This window comes from Wasmannia auropunctata, unplaced genomic scaffold (genome assembly GCF_000956235.1).
Source record: "Wasmannia auropunctata unplaced genomic scaffold, wasmannia.A_1.0 LD336078.1, whole genome shotgun sequence".
NCBI lineage: Eukaryota > Metazoa > Arthropoda > Insecta > Hymenoptera > Formicidae > Wasmannia > Wasmannia auropunctata.
Genome location: NW_012026812.1, coordinates 2,726,275 through 2,741,832, shown reverse-complemented (window position 1 = coordinate 2,741,832; position 15,558 = coordinate 2,726,275). Strand labels below are relative to the sequence as shown.

Genomic DNA, 15,558 nt, shown 5'->3' with positions numbered 1-15,558 from the left:
TATATAACTCTGGGTACAAATAATGCTTACAAAAATATTAATTTGGGAAGGCAAACTTTCAATTATAAGTCCGTTAGTCTCGAAATACTCACGAATGCAACAATTAACAGTGGCCGATTTTATCTACAATACCGAAATTATAGGGAAACCGCCGTCCGCGTCTCTCTAAAGTCTAACTCAACACAAGCCTCCGCGTGCAAATTCGCCTCGGAATACAGCCGCCCTAAAATCTCAAACTCATATTATCATTATCTCTCCGATATCTCGAAACCCCTCCCCTTCGATGTGTTGTATTTTCCCTGCGTATCTTCTTTCTTTTTTTCTTTCTTTCCTTCGACACCTTCCTGGATCAGGGTAGCAGCTGCCAGGAGAACAGCCGGTAACAATAAGTTACTAATTGTTATCGTACACTACTTACAAACTCGCGTATCCTAGCGCACCTATCTTGCTAAAATCTTTTGGTAAATTCGACGCCAGAAAGGACCCAGACGCACGATCAGCGATTATCTCCGATATTTCTGTATAACATTAACGTGCGTTTGATTGTGTGGCTATTCATTGTAACAAAGAATGATCGATGTGACATTAGAACAGAAGTACGTAAAATATCGATATTTTAACGAATGTCGATACCGTCCCGTCGTTGTCCGATGTCTCCCGACAGTAATTCTGATCGCACGAGAGCCCTTTTACGCCACGCCGCAAACACTGATAGTACTAACACTTCTTATCCTAGACTGCGTTATATCGATTAACATCGTCGCTAGACCCAAAAAGGAAGACTCTTGTGACGTTTTCTTTTTTCACTTCCTGCTGTGTGAACGCTTAACCCTCTCGCCTCTCGAATTATTCATCGCGAAACTCGGAACGATAAGAATAAAAGTCGTTTGACGTTGCACGAAATCTTTTAATCACGTTCGCCGAACTCGGCGAAAGTGTTTCCGTGCGACGCCGGCAGTCGCGTGAATTTAATTAGACGTGTTATTCGTTGTATCAGTAATCATTTCACGAGTTACGTGAAATTATATATAATGCGATGTTTCGAGCAAGATCGGCAAAATATTGTATTTCATATATCACCAAAAATTAAACGAAGAAATTCGTCAGCTGGTAATATTGTATTTCAAAATATTGTATTTCATATCACCGAAAATTAAACGAAGAAATTCGTCAGCTGGTATCTTCGAAGGTACGAAATTTCGGTATCGGGATTTGCGAGAATAATTAAAATTCAATCAGTAAATTACAAAAAAAATTGATTGTAAACATTTCTTAAAATTTCCGTACATCGGAACAATTAAAACTGCAAATGTACGCTTAAAGCACATTAAAGAAATAAATTAATAATCGTAAAATAAATTGCAATCATAATTACCTGTATAGATAATGCCGTAGAAGATGCAAGCATTGCAATTATGCGTGTTATATACATCTTCATTCTTTATTTTTATAACGAAGAAAAGAGGAAAATAAAACAAATTACCGCGATTTCTTTCAGCAAAAGCCTCCTGCCGAACGTAACTTGCGAAAACCTTCGTACTGCCAGAGACAACGATCGGGTTAAACGTTGAGAAATTCAGTGCCTATCCTAACGATTCCGCCTAGTGCTTTGGTGAAAGCTATCCTGGGCCCTGATGCGCCGCGCAGCGTCCAAGTCCTGGACCGTCGGCCTTCCTCACAATCTCTCCACGTAGTTGCCCGGGAAGGTACCGAAGTAGCCGGTCCTCTGGCTCGAGCCGACGTACCACCCATCGTCGCACTTCTCCATCACGTACACCGTGTCGCCCTCCTTCAGCTCCAGCTCGTCGTCGTTCTGCGGCTTGTAGTTGTACAACGCCCGGTATCTGTATCAAAATGGAAATGCCTGTGAGTCCGATATCGCCTCTTTTTGCCACGATAGAACGATCCGTGCGTGAATGAAAAACTAACATAACGAATGTATTAAGGCGTACACAAAAAGAAATCATTAATGCGTTTCACGCCGCGTGAATCGCCGATGATTAATTGGATTTTTAATTCAAACTGTTTGAATATTTTAGCTTAAAAAAAAACATGATCAGAAAAAATTCTTGAAATTGTAAATTGTTACAAAATTATTTGGTACAATGTAATTTTAATTACCGGTGACTACTCATTAGTTTCTGTATTTTTATACGTATTATGAGAGAATACATGTTATTTAACAAATACATAATAAACACGACAACGTGGATGTCATCGATGCAGAATAAAAGTCTAAAAATTAATAAAATTAATGCGGCATGACCAAATTTTCGAAAAAGTTGCGAAAAACTCACGGGATCGGTTCCGAGTGCGTGTCGATGTGCAGGGTTTCGCTGAGTTGCGACACGTGCAGCTTGCTCCCTCCCATACGTGGCTGGAAAGCACGAGGAGAAAGGGCGGTTTAAGGAGTGTACTTTTTTTTTTATTAAAACGCTTTCGCTTTATTAGAAACTGTCTCCCTCAAACGAAAACGACGTCTCCCCGCCACATTATCCGTTACGGCGTAATGAAACTTTACCGGGGAGAGGATTCAATCACGCCGCGGAGTAATTATGCCACGACACGAGATCGCGCGATAGTTACCAGTGAATTATAATGGGGCTGGGTTGTGTTGATATTGACCGGGATGGACGGCACGTAATGATGGGGTCCCATACTCATTTTCCCTCCGGACGAGCCGTTCGCTAAGAGACTGTGCGCCGCCGGAGACGCGACCGGTTTGTTCTGAATCGGTGTCTCTGAAATAAGAGCGGACGATTTTTCGTATACGAATTTCGTCGATTCGAGAGGCTAATCTTGACTAGCGATGGCTCTCAACATCGCTCCGTCGAGGCTCCCTTTTATGCTTTCTTTTTTAATCCGGCCACCCTGATCGAATTACCTGATCGAAGTCCGGGCTCGGTGATGACCTCGACGTAGGAAATCGGGAAGATGCCCTTTCTGTTTCCTATACGCCCCTCGTACCAATTTTCGTCGACCCTCCTCGTTAAGACCACCAATTCACCTGCCGAAAAAGTAATTTGCATTTCTTTTTCGTTGCCTCGAGAACCGAAGTTCAAAGAAATTCTACACGCACCTTTCGCCAAGGACAGCTCGAGATTCGTCTGGGCGATAAAGTTGAACTTGGCCCGCGCCTGTCCCTCGTGAGCCTTCTTCGGTGTCGTTCGCATCATACCGTCGTACGGTAGGATCTGTATCGAGTAAAGTTAGAACTTAAAAAAAGAAGCGCACTTTCCTCGTCGCCCATGCAGGTATCCAACTCTCGTCGTTTCTCGCGTCTATACGCGATTTTAAAAATCTAGATCTCCCAAGGGCGATTACCTCGACGTAGTTGGAAGGGAACAGTCCGATCATCGCGTTGTACTCCCCCTCGTACCAATTCTTGTCCACCTGCCGTCGCACGAATATGAGGTCGCCGCGGCGGAAAGTCAATTCCCGGGACGACTGGCCGACGAAATTGTAGAGCGCCCTCGCCACCAGACGCGGCTCCGGTGTTTGATCTTGGGATCGACTCCGCTGGCTCAAATCGTCCACGAAGTCGTCGTAGCGGTTCAGGGGTATGGGCGACTTCTGCGACGGTCTGAAAATTGTCGCAGCGCGACGTCGAGGAGGACGGAATGACTTCTCGGGCCGGGCGCGGCGAGTCAGGATTGTCCTTCTGTTTGCTCCGAGCAAACGCTAACTCTCTTCGGCATTGTGACGATTACCGAGTGCTTGCGATCGGGATACTTACGCGCGCGCTTCGGAAAAATGTAGATCTGTTCGTTTTGACATTCTCTCCAATCTGTCTCGTTTGAAATTTAAATCGCGAGCCAATACATTTTTTTACAGTCGACGAGCTTTGTTATGACAGAATTTTGTGAGACCTATTCTTTTCCAGTCTACTCGGAGACTTTCTATTTCGCGCCATTGAGAGAATCTAGGGCTACCAGCACATCCTTCCCTCGAACGTCAATGGAACCTCTCTCGGTTTTTCTACCTGCGCGTGATCGCCTACGCTCTCATTGTGACGCCCGCGGCTCACGGCGCGCACGATGCGTTACGCAACGGCCGTTGAATAGCAGGAAGTGTTTACGAGCCGACGACCGAGTGCGCGACAAGCTGAAGATGCACAATGCCTTTCGCCGTTATTAGAGTCATATTCAAAAATATTATTCTCGCGTTTGAAGGAATAAGGAACGGAGGAGCGCACAAAGAAAAAAAAACCGACGACGTCGTTAAAGCGAAGACTTTCGTTTTTTCATCGACGACGAAGGTAATTCCCGAGTCTTACGAAGCTTTGAAAAGAGACGAGATGATCAAGCACTGATTCGATCCGACGTCGCTCTTCAATCGCGAGTTCCCGAATTAAAAAAAAAAAGAGAAGAAACACGGGTGTGAGGCGCCCTTTTTTATGTACTTACATAAAGTTATCCGTGTGCCTGCGGGAGTCGATGTCGTGCAGCTCCTGGAGATACTTGCGACGGCGCTCCTCCTGGTAGACGCGCCGCATGTTCTCCGCGCTGCGGCGTGCGAGCTCCTCCTCGCTCAGCGGCTCCTTCGCCTCTGCACGCACCGGCGAGCGATAGTGAATCGTCACCTCACCCTCCACATAACGCCTCGGCGATTCTGCACCAAGCGAAACGCATTTATCGTCATCGATCGACTTGATCCGCAAGCGGAACGGCCGGTACCGGCCGTTAGAATTTTTTTGGGTATCTTATACATGGTGATCTATATATTCTCTCTTTTTATATACATATGTACATTTCGCGCGCGATTTTACTCCGGCTCAATTGGCCCTGACCCGTGTCACGCGCGACCAGATGCGAGACGCGAGAGAGCGTTGTTAACTTCGGTTTAAATTATTCGATTGATGGGAGCGTTTTATTGGGGGGGGGGGGAGGAATCGCGGTTTGAAAACGCGTGCCATTTCATCGGGTTAATCGTCGTCGTCAATCGCTCCAGTGGACCCAGTCGTTATTAAAAATGATGGCGAACGTTCGACGTCGGTCGCAGACACAATTTCAGAGTCGTTCGCGGCAGCCCGTGCTGAAGTGTCAAATACGGAAAATTTCACGATTCTCGCATCGTGAGATTTTCCGTTTTCAACCGTGGAAACGTTATTTCAACTCGGATTAAAACAATAAAATCAGATTATCAAGATCATATTCGCACAGAAGACGAGACTTGAACGTTTTCTCGGCGTCTCTAACGTTTGATGATGTCCGACAGTTATTGGAGCACGCGATGATCCAGCCAGATAATATCACGGAAAAGAATTGAATCATATATGAAAGACGACGGTTTAAACACTTTAAACCCACATCGAGGCCGTCGCTTGTTTATCTCATTCCGCTGTGGAACATGTGGCTTCTTCGCGGAGAGAAAGAGAGAGAGAGAAAACGATGCTTAAGCCGCGCGGTCATCGACCGGCACGAAGCAAAAAATCTAGATACGGTGTCTGAGCATGATTTCATGTAATGCTCGATTACATTTGATTACGCGCACGTGATACAGCATGAAATAAATGTAAAGCATTAGCGAAGTAAGTCCATTACATTCCGATATTTGCGAAATTATAACGGCGCTTATCTTCGAACAGATAGAGGCTAGATATTCCCGTGTGTGTAAGTGGTTTAATCACACTTACAGGCGATTATTATTTATTTATGCATGAACACGTAGCAACTAATGACCGTGGTATCGATTCGCGTGACGCGTTTCTTTTCCCGTTTCTCTTTCTTCCTGGTCTTATCTCTCGCGTTTAAAAAAAAAAAAAAAACAAGGAAGCTTCGTATTTTCAGGTGCTGCAAACAACAAAAGCGCTGTGCACGCACCTGCCTTCGTGCACACGCGTTGCGCGGGATAATCGACGAGAGTCGTTTATCGCGATGCAGCGGCACGCGCGCGTACGATGCGTGCTCGCGTGCGCCGGGCTGCAGCGAGACCGCGCGACTGATAAGATGGAATGCAGCCTGCAACAATCAGCCTGGACAATCCCCGACAAAGCGCAGTCGCGGTGACATGAGGTCGACGCAAGATGCGTCGCGGGAGAGAGCGAACCCGTGAAATACACGACCAAGTTTCGGGTTTCGGTCGTCATGCATTTTATTTTTTATCCCGAACGACCGGAAGTGGAAGCGCGTGTTTCACGAGAGAAGGATGTCACCGTGGAGGTGAGTAGATAAAACGGAAACGGGGAATAAAACTAATTAAAAAAAAAAAATCTCTTCTTTCGGATCGCATCTAGGAAATCGGAAACTTTCGTCCTCCAGTGAAATCTCGCTGGAGATTCTCCCGCGAATTCGCCCGACCACTTTTGTTTCATGCCGTCATTACTCATGTAACCCAATTTGTTAGCGTGTAACACTAACTCATCACAAATGCCGAAACAAGAAACTGAATTTCAGCCTCTCTCTCTCTCTCTCTCTCTCTCTCTCTCTCTCTCTCAGAGCGCCGCAACACCTTTCACCGCTTTCATTAAATGAGATTCTCACGCGATCGATTCCCTCTCTCTTTCCTTCTCTTTGTTTCTCGCGCTTATCCTGTGCCAAGACTATTTTTTATTTACGGTACCTTATTATTCTTTATCTGATTTTCTCCTCCGTATAATTTAATTCCACTTTAACGTTCTACTCTCGACGTGCTTCTAGAGTCTTTCGTGGATTATGAGACGCTAGCTTTTCACATTACAGCAATTTGTTATGTGCGTCGATGTCAGTTACGCTTAAGATTAAACACAAATTTCAAATTTTATTCTATTACGATTTTTCATACAGTATGAATTAATTTAATATATCTGCATGATATAGATACGTTTAAAAATACTTCGGTATTCGATACTTCTAATCCGATCGTATTAGATTTTTTTTTTGCTTAAAACAACATTTTCGAAGAAGCTACTCTACCTAATTGGTACCTTGATTCTATCTGTTTTTATTTTCCTCTCTCTTTCTCTTTCCTCCTCAATCATCGCGCCAGCGACACCAGCAACAGCTAGGTATGCCGAGGCGATTCTAACGGGGCGCGCGCGGTTATTTACGCGCGGCAGGAAGAGCATTATTTCAGGAAAATTATGCGCATGTTTACTGACTGTACGGAATCGGTCCGTAGACCGTAGACGGAAGCGCGCTTCCGGCGGCGTGAGGCCCGCCAATCGGACTCGTCTGATCGAACAAAGGGCTGCTGGTGGCTCGGTCACGGCGGCGGGCATCAGGGCCAATCGGAAGTGTCCCGATCGAGGTGGGATCTGCTCCCCGTAGATCGCCCGTCGAGCTCTTGCAATTGTTGACAAGTTGGGGCGACTGCAGTTCGTTGGCCAGCGAGAGATCGTCGCAGGACTTGTGCAGAGATCCGAACGATCGCCGTGGTCTCCTATCGGCGTCTCTTTCGCGCGGCTGATCGTTTCGCGGATTCCCATCCGCGATCCTCGACAGGGTATTACCTCCGACGACGTCGTTAACGGCTCGTCCGTTCGCGGCGACGAGCGGCGGATCTTTCACGTGATCCTCGTGATTTCGCAGAATCGCCACGTCGACGCTATAATCGTTCAGACACTTCCTTTCGTTCGCCTCCATGCGTTCGCACCGCTCGTTCACCGTGCTCAGGTCCAAGGGAGGAGGAATCCTCGCCGCCTTGACCTCGCGCCGCGGGGTCAAACGGTTGGACGAGGCCGATACGTCCGTCGTCGATTTAGACGATGTCGATTGTCCGCGGTTGATCGAGCGTGTCTGATCTACAATCTCCTCGCGCCGTCCCGATCGTTGTTCGCGGCGCTGCTGCTCGACGCGATTCGTTCTTACGACACGAGGCCCGAGCTCGTGACCGACGATCGACGATCCAAGCAATTCGAGGCCCTCGGGAACGTTAACCGTACGGGCAACGTAGAGCGGAGTGTCGAGGTTCCGCTTCAGCATCGTCAGATTCGGCAGAGACCTGCATATCTCGTCCCAGCAGATCCCGTCGCCGCTTGACATGCACGTTTCGGAATCCGATCGTCCGCGACAGTCACGGATCGTCCGAGTTTCGATTTGAGAGAATCGGTTCCGTTCGAGTTCGTTCTTCCGCGTTACTCGATTCCTCGCGTCGTCCGCGTCGCGGCATCTGCTTCGTGCATCCGGCGAGTCCCAGTCTTCTTTTCGGCTCCCGATGTCAATCATCTTTGCGGCTCCGCCAAAGATATACTCCGGAAGACTCCTCTCTCGGCACCACGCACTGGAATTGACATCGTCCTGATCCTCGATGTGGCACTGGCACGATTTATCGTGCATCCCTCTCTCGCTGATCGTCGCGTCCCGAAATCGTGCGATCTCCTCGACGATCGGCGAGTCCTCGCTCCGTTCATTACTCGCCTCATCGGGCTTAACGGACGGTACGTTTCTCACGTCGGCCCGTCTTATCTCGCTTCCGGGTAGAATGTTGACGAGCACTCTGCCGTCTCTCCGAGCGCGACCGACGTTCCTGCGATTGACGACTCGGGATAAGTTCCTCCCGGCGAACTCGGTCAACGTGTCCATCTCCTCCTCCTCCTCCTCCGGTGTGCGCGTCGTCTGCGCTCGGGACTTCCGGTCGTTTATGCTGCTCACGGACGATTGATTGCTCTGACTGGTGAGGGTCTCGGTGCTACCGAACCCGGTGCCGCGCCTCGGCAGCGCTTCCTGGCTGTTCCTCCCGGTGGCGTTTCCGCTTCCGTGGCAATTCTGCCGCGCGTTCCCCGGCATGTCGGCGAAGAACTGTCGCCGTAGATACCGGTTGTGCTCGAAGATTTCGTGCAGCCGCTCCCGGCTGTCGCTGAAGCGCTCCTTCTCGAGCCCCTCGGGATATCGCGACGATCCGCGCGTGGCGGGACTTCCGGAGGAACATTGTCGCGTCTCCAGCTGCGGGCGGCCACGCTCCCGCGGGGGGGCCGACTCGTGCGAGACGGGCTCGACGAGGCATTTTCTCGAATCACCGCAGTAATAGTCCTTGTAATCCTTGTAAAAGTACTCCCTCTCGAAGTCCGTCCGCGGCTTCCAGCTCCACCGAGAGTGCTCGAGACAGTCCCTTCGCAAGGGCGTGTCCTCGCGATCGTCCTCAAAATGCACCGTGTACGCCCGTTGCATTTCCGGCATGGACGCCCGCTGATAGGCGTGCCTCTCGATCCGCGCGTCGTCCCGCTCGTCGCGTCGGATCATCGCCGGCTTGTTCGGACGACGGAGCTTTACCAGGTTGTCAATGTCGTTCGCTAAGCTGGTCCACTGTGCACTATGCTCCAGGTCGGCGACGCGCGGCAATGTCGTCCGAGTTCCCACCTCATTCACCATCGCGTTCCTCATCGCGTGAGAACGGTGACGGCGCGCGAGTATCAAGTCCGACACGAGTATTCTGGAGGAGAAATTAAAGCGCTCGGAATATCCGCCGCGACACCGTTTACCAGATTCCGTGTAATCTCTTCCCGACACCTCGCGTTTTCCTCGATCTACGCCTTACGCTTCGTTCTGCCGAGCGGAAATCGCGGTCAAATCGAGCCGCATTGATTATTAATCTCTTAAGATAAGATCGAGGACGATCTTACCTCGCCGCGCCGGATATTGCTCAAAATCTGAATCAGCGATCGTGATCCTCGCGGAATTAATCGCGCGATTACAAACGGGAATGGAAAGCGCGATTCTCCCATTGCGTTGGGCAATCGACTCTCAACGACGACGGGCAGCCGAGTGGAGAAACTCGATTTGTTATTGTCGCCGGACGATGACTCGCGATCGTTTATTCAACGCGCCGATGCCACGTTCACTTCTATACGTACAGTTTGGATATTAAGAGAGCCGGTGTCGTCTCGTAACGGTGACTCGTACGCGGACGGATGTGCAACGTGAGCTGCAACGTCGGTGCTATCAAGGTTGGAACGAACGCGTCGTTCCGTGTCACGTTTCTCGCGGTAATGCCGATGTCTGTTTTCGTATCCGCGGTATCGCACACAATCACGTCGCTACGTAGATGTAATTCCGATTCCGATAATTCTGATTCTCGCCGTCGCGTAATCGTATATCTTTCTCTCTCTCTTTCTATCTCTCTCTCTCTCTCTCTCTCTCTCTCTCTCGAAAGATAAGCGCGAACAAACTTTCAATGAAAGTTCTAACGTTACTCATCACCCGTCCCGTGAAACGTGGCGTTATTCCGGGCGACGTAATGACGTTGACTCATTAACCGCGGGCCTCGTAACGTGTAATTAACGAGAATGAACGTGGGTTGCCGCGCGAAACTTTCGCGCGCTCGTCGCGGCGGCAAAAATGTCACGAAGAGAATACGCCGTTTAGGGAAAACCGTGTTAGAGGCGAGAACATTCGCAGGCGATCGAGGGAAGGCGAGACTCCTTATTAAATGGATTCCCCCCCATCCCTCGCGAAAACTCAAGTGTCTTAATGAAGTGCGTCTGTTTGTTGTACCGGCGAACGGGAGCAGAATCTTTCCCTGAGAAGGGTGCTACTTGCACTCTCATGGCTATTCTATTCAAATGAACCTCCGGCGCAATGTGGATCAAACGCGATTCACGAGGAAGACGGTACCGCGCGGATCGTTCTTTTCTTCTCAATGAGAACGATTTCGCTGACAAAGTGTCGCCGTCGCGACTTATTTTTCCACCTCGCCGTTCCGCTTAACCGTCCCTCAAAAGTTTCGAGATCGCTTCCCTTATCCCGGACAAAGACTCGAGCCTCCGCGGGTAATTAAATTCGATTTCAATTTGAAAAAAAACCCCAAGTTACATATATTCTCGCGCATTTCATCCGGCCACCGCACCGCGAGCGAATCCCGAGTTTTCAACAGGTCTGGTAAACGTGTCGTTCAAAGTCCGCTGTTGTCATCGCGTCGACAGAAACCCGGTAATATCAGATGACCTTGCACACACATATACACACACACACACACACGTAATACGTACTCGAATCGGTTCGCACGGAATTCAATCGTCGAAGCGATCGTATCCCGCACTCGACACGACGGCAAAACTTCGCGTCAAACGAGCTCCGCACGTTCGCAAAACTGCCGATTAAATCGACGCAATTATCACGATTATCGCACCTCGAGGAGAGAACCAATGGCCCTCTCGTTAGGATCGATCGAATTGCGTCTTGCACTCGCGTAACGGCGTACAACACACCTCGCCGAACACCTGTTATCGGTACCTGCGTCGCGCGACGCACGCGAAACGCGTCTGAGGAAGGCGCCGCGACGTTGGCACCGGTTATCGCGGCTCCCTACTCCTTGAGAAGAACGGTTCACCAAGCAGGAAGAACCGTCTCTTCGGGCGGAGCGCGTTCGCACGAAGTTTCCGACGGTTTCGGCCCGAAACCAAAGCTCCTAGCGATATATTTTGGGATGTTGTAGCCAATTCGCACGATGACCGATGTTTCTTTCGCGCGGAGAGAAATCTCGGAATTATTCTTGCCAAACGCACGAGACGAAATGCGGCTACGCATGTAACGTTTCCCAGGAGAATCACGTAAAGCGTATAATTTCTTCGAGTCGTTATCCGCTGCAAAGATAAATATATGGTCGTCGCACTAATTAAAAGGCGTTCAAGGCCGCTGACAAAAGCCGCGTTGTTGTACGTCGCAATCCTCGTGCTCCGATACGAGCGCATCGCGGACTGCAATAACAGTGTTGTTTTGCACGCTAATCACTTTCCAGAGCGCGTTAATTATTCATGATGCCCCGGCGGGGGTAATGTTTCCACTCTCGTGTTTCACTTCTCGGCGGATTTTCGCGAGAACGCGCGGCGGTGGATTCCGTCACCTGGTAACACGGTTTGACGAAGAACAGGGGAAACGCGCACGCACGGTTAATCGCCGTGAGATTAGATAAGACGGGACCGATCGGCAGGCACGAGCCTACGTGCGTACAATAAATATTTGGAATAACGTTCGACTCGATTGGGACGCCGATGGATCGTCGGCGATCTGCCGAAGACGCGTCGACGCGAACTGCAGGTCGCGCGAGCTCGCGATTACGTATGCTAATTATTGCGTTACGCAACGGCGATAACAATCGCGCGCGCGAGGCGGTCGAATTTATCGCGCGAATATTAAACGAAGTACGTGGACATCGCGACCGCCTCTCGGCCGCGGCCGCGGCGCTGATCATCGTCGAAAATAATCGTGACCGCCACTCGTACCAATTTTAGCGGCACGTAATACCGCGTATGCGGTATGATCTAACGTTACGCGATACGATCGGCATCATTAGCATCGAATTTACTGAGGCTTTACGTCTTCCTGTCTTGAGGTTGCGCGACGCGTGTCGTAACGAACGACTTTGAAGCTTAGCTTCTTCGATCTCGATTAAACCAAGTTCGTTTATATGATTTACAAGATTCTATATACTTTTACTTGAAATAACGCAATTAAGTGGGTTACGTGTTTCTACGTATCACTCGCGTACTGTGCTTCGACGCGAGTGATACACGAGTGCATTCACGTGTAAATTGAACGACAGCCAGTTCACTGTTACCTTTCCGTTAGACAATTAGCATGCGCGACCGCATGCTTAGCGGAGTCGCGAATGCCCTTGACATCATAAAACGGCTGATGAAGCGATTTAAGATCTATCTCTCTGACATCTTGACACGCGCGATTATACCATCGGGACTGGGGGATTTCCGCGAGGCTGGATTTTCCGGGCTGCCGATAACACACCGCGATTATACGAATTGATCGGCAGGCCGAACATAATTAATCGATCGCGTAACACATTACGAATGCAATTTTCTCTTTGTCCACGCTTGAACGTTAGCCATCACTTTTATCGTAGATCCGTCGTTTCCCAATTACCTGTTTCCCCTCTTTTGCGCAATACACGACGCAATGTATTTTCGGATACTTGTGTCAAGTTGTTATCTTTTTGATGTGCGCGCAATTAATTAATTCGTAGTTTCATTTTTCAGCCATTCATAAAATTATAAACTATCGTAAATAAAAACGTGTTGAATGTTTTACACATAAAAAAAAAATTGCGAAAACATTTTAATTAAGCAATCTAAATCTAATATACGTTCAATCTTTCTGAAAAATGATACAATATACAGGTATCTCTAATGTCATGCAGTGACGCATTCAACATTGACGTTTCACGTGCTGTTTCACGATCTCGCGCATCCACAGGAAAGCACAGGCGAGCACGATGCGGATTTAATATCAAATTTCTAATCGGGGCTGCACGGCGAGCGCGCGGTGATTTCTCCATATGCGAAAGTGCACATTATCTTCGGCGCGCGTCTCGCGTCGGTGGCTCGCGCGCGACCAGCGCGACTTACGACTCCGCAGACCAAGCCGGAGACTCCAGAGACCGTCAAGTGAGACGAGCAGCGAATAAACACGAATAAACAGCTTATTGCTTTAATGAGCACGACGCTCATTGAGGCTAACTGCCCCGTCGCGATTGTCCACGCTCGTTTTGCTCGAACTGGACCAGGCGTTATGCGAGCGCGCGCGGATGACGAAGCCGCGTGATGTACCAGCCGGATGAGCACCGGCGGTGCATCCCGTCCGACCGCGTGATTATTGCGCTCATGCTCGATCGTCCGTGCAAACGTTCGTTTGCGCAATGCAATCTCTTTCCCTGAGCACGCGTCGCTCGTGCATCCCGAGTCACATGCACCACGATGCATCATCACGTTTAGTAAGTGCCCGGCGTCGACTATACGTGCACGAATTTTAATGACTCTAGATCGACTGGCCTTAAGCTTGACGACGTATACGAGATGTATATGCATATTTCAAAGAAATTTATGTTACTTTCTCCTTTATTTTTTGTCTTTACTAAGATCTAAGATTAGGGCTGAAAGTGCTTGAATCTGATGAGAGGACGGGATAGCGAAGCGTTTTAATGTTATAATTATTTATATGTTAGCAGCATGATTTTCAAACGAAATTATTCTCCAGTTAAAAAACGGCTGGTTAATAATACGTTTAGTTTCCACGGGTGCCAGATGTTACGAAACACCCGGTCGGACACGCACGATCACACGCGCATGAACGCGGACAGACGCACACAGAACACACAAGAATTAAAAATATTTTATGTACAATAATAATGATGAGCTTTGTAAATCGGGCATTACCTTGGCGATCGTCCCTGTAGTGCTGGGATTTTGGTGGCGGCGGGGGTGCATTCGAGTATTCTACGAATGGAGCGGAAAAAAATTAAAATAATAATTAGCCGTTCTCTACAGCTACGGAAAATGAACTCGCGGGATTCAACGAGGAATCGCACACACGTTGCCGAGCGAACCTGTCGGTCAACTTGACGCACGTATTCTTCTCTAATATCTAACGATATTGGTGCCACGAGAAGCGATAATGATTTTTTTTTTTCGATTCGATCGCACTTAACAAAATTAAACTCTACTTTCTTAATCAACCGAAACAAAAACTAGAATTTATTTCTAAAGACACAGAGAGAAATTTCTCGGGTCCGCCTTTCCGCTCTCGGAATCTCTAGGGAGTGCTCAATCCAGCCTAGGTGCTCCAAACGGCTGACGAGATTTCAGACCTTCGAAGGTGACGGTAGGTCGCGCCATGTAGACAGGCATGGTCGGCCACCAGGTTCTGTGCTTTCGCACGGCGGTGGGCGAAGGCGGCGGAGGCGGTGGTTGGTACCTGAACCTCGGTCTGTGCTTGTCGGGGTCGAAGGGCTGCCCGGCGAAGACGGTTGTCTGCTGCGACGGTTTCAGGATCGACGCGGGGGCCGTTCGCGGAGGTCGCGTCGGCGATGAGGAGGTGGCGCGCGGTCGTTCCGGTTTCCTCTTGTCGACTGCCGATGGGGAACGCGTCTTCGAGGTGCCGCGGTGAATCCTGAGGTCGGCCGGCGACGACAGCGAGCGCATGTTGTCGCGACGATTCGGGTAGCGGTGCGCCACCCACTTTCCGGCCAGGTAGGGCGCGATGTCGCGAAGCTCGCGCACATCCGGCGCCGACGTGAACATCTCGCCCATTATGGAAGTGCGGCCACCACCGGTGTCCGGTGACTCGAATCTCTTCCGCATCCGGCAGACCGGCCTCTGCGCCTCGAGTTCCATGGTCTCCGCTCTTCTGGTCACGTGATTGGTGACAGTGCTAGTGGCTTGGGGCTCCTTCAGTTCGACCGTCTTGCTGATGACGTCGATGTGCGGCATCGAGAGATTCTCCCGACGCAGCGGCACTCGCGTGATCGGCGGCGAGTCGCCTCTTCGTCCTATCCGCGGTCGTCCTTTCCTCGTGGTCTCGAATTTCCTGCGCAACCACGCCACGTCGACGTGCTCGTGCGGCTTGAGAGCGCTGCCACGCTCCTCACCCTCGCCCGTCTTCTTCAACAGGCTCCGTGCCAATTCCGGATCGCTGCGAAAACGCTTCGGCGCGGCCGTGATCCTGACGCGCCGCGGCAGGTCCTCGGCGCTCTCGAATCTCGCGCGCAGCCTACGCACCGTGCCGTTTCGCACCAGGTTGAGGTAGGCGCGCCAGTACCTCTCGGGATCCGGCGACGAACTGCGCGGCCGACCGCCACCGCTGTCCACGCTGCAGGACGAGTTCGATCGCGTGGTCGCGCGACACGGACTGACGC

The 15,558-nt window shown here is 49.9% G+C and overlaps 1 protein-coding gene across 2 annotated transcripts in view; it reads right to left on the bottom strand.

The window, feature by feature from the left end:
- Positions 1–332: 332 nt before the first annotated feature.
- LOC105448915 overlaps positions 333–15,558 on the bottom strand; it is a 79,142-nt gene continuing 63,916 nt past the window's right edge. The window contains exons 19-26 of one of the 2 annotated variants that reach the window (XM_011687778.1): positions 14,081–14,140; positions 4,407–4,611; positions 3,325–3,583; positions 3,080–3,194; positions 2,885–3,007; positions 2,587–2,741; positions 2,298–2,377; positions 333–1,844 (exon numbers count right to left, since the gene is read on the bottom strand). In XM_011687778.1, coding sequence (XP_011686080.1) covers positions 1,676–1,844; positions 2,298–2,377; positions 2,587–2,741; positions 2,885–3,007; positions 3,080–3,194; positions 3,325–3,583; positions 4,407–4,611; positions 14,081–14,140 — 1,166 coding nt within the window. In that variant the 3' untranslated portion in view covers positions 333–1,675. The remainder of the gene's footprint in view (positions 1,845–2,297; positions 2,378–2,586; positions 2,742–2,884; positions 3,008–3,079; positions 3,195–3,324; positions 3,584–4,406; positions 4,612–14,080; positions 14,141–15,558) is intronic. The other variant, XM_011687779.1, reaches the window with a different exon arrangement.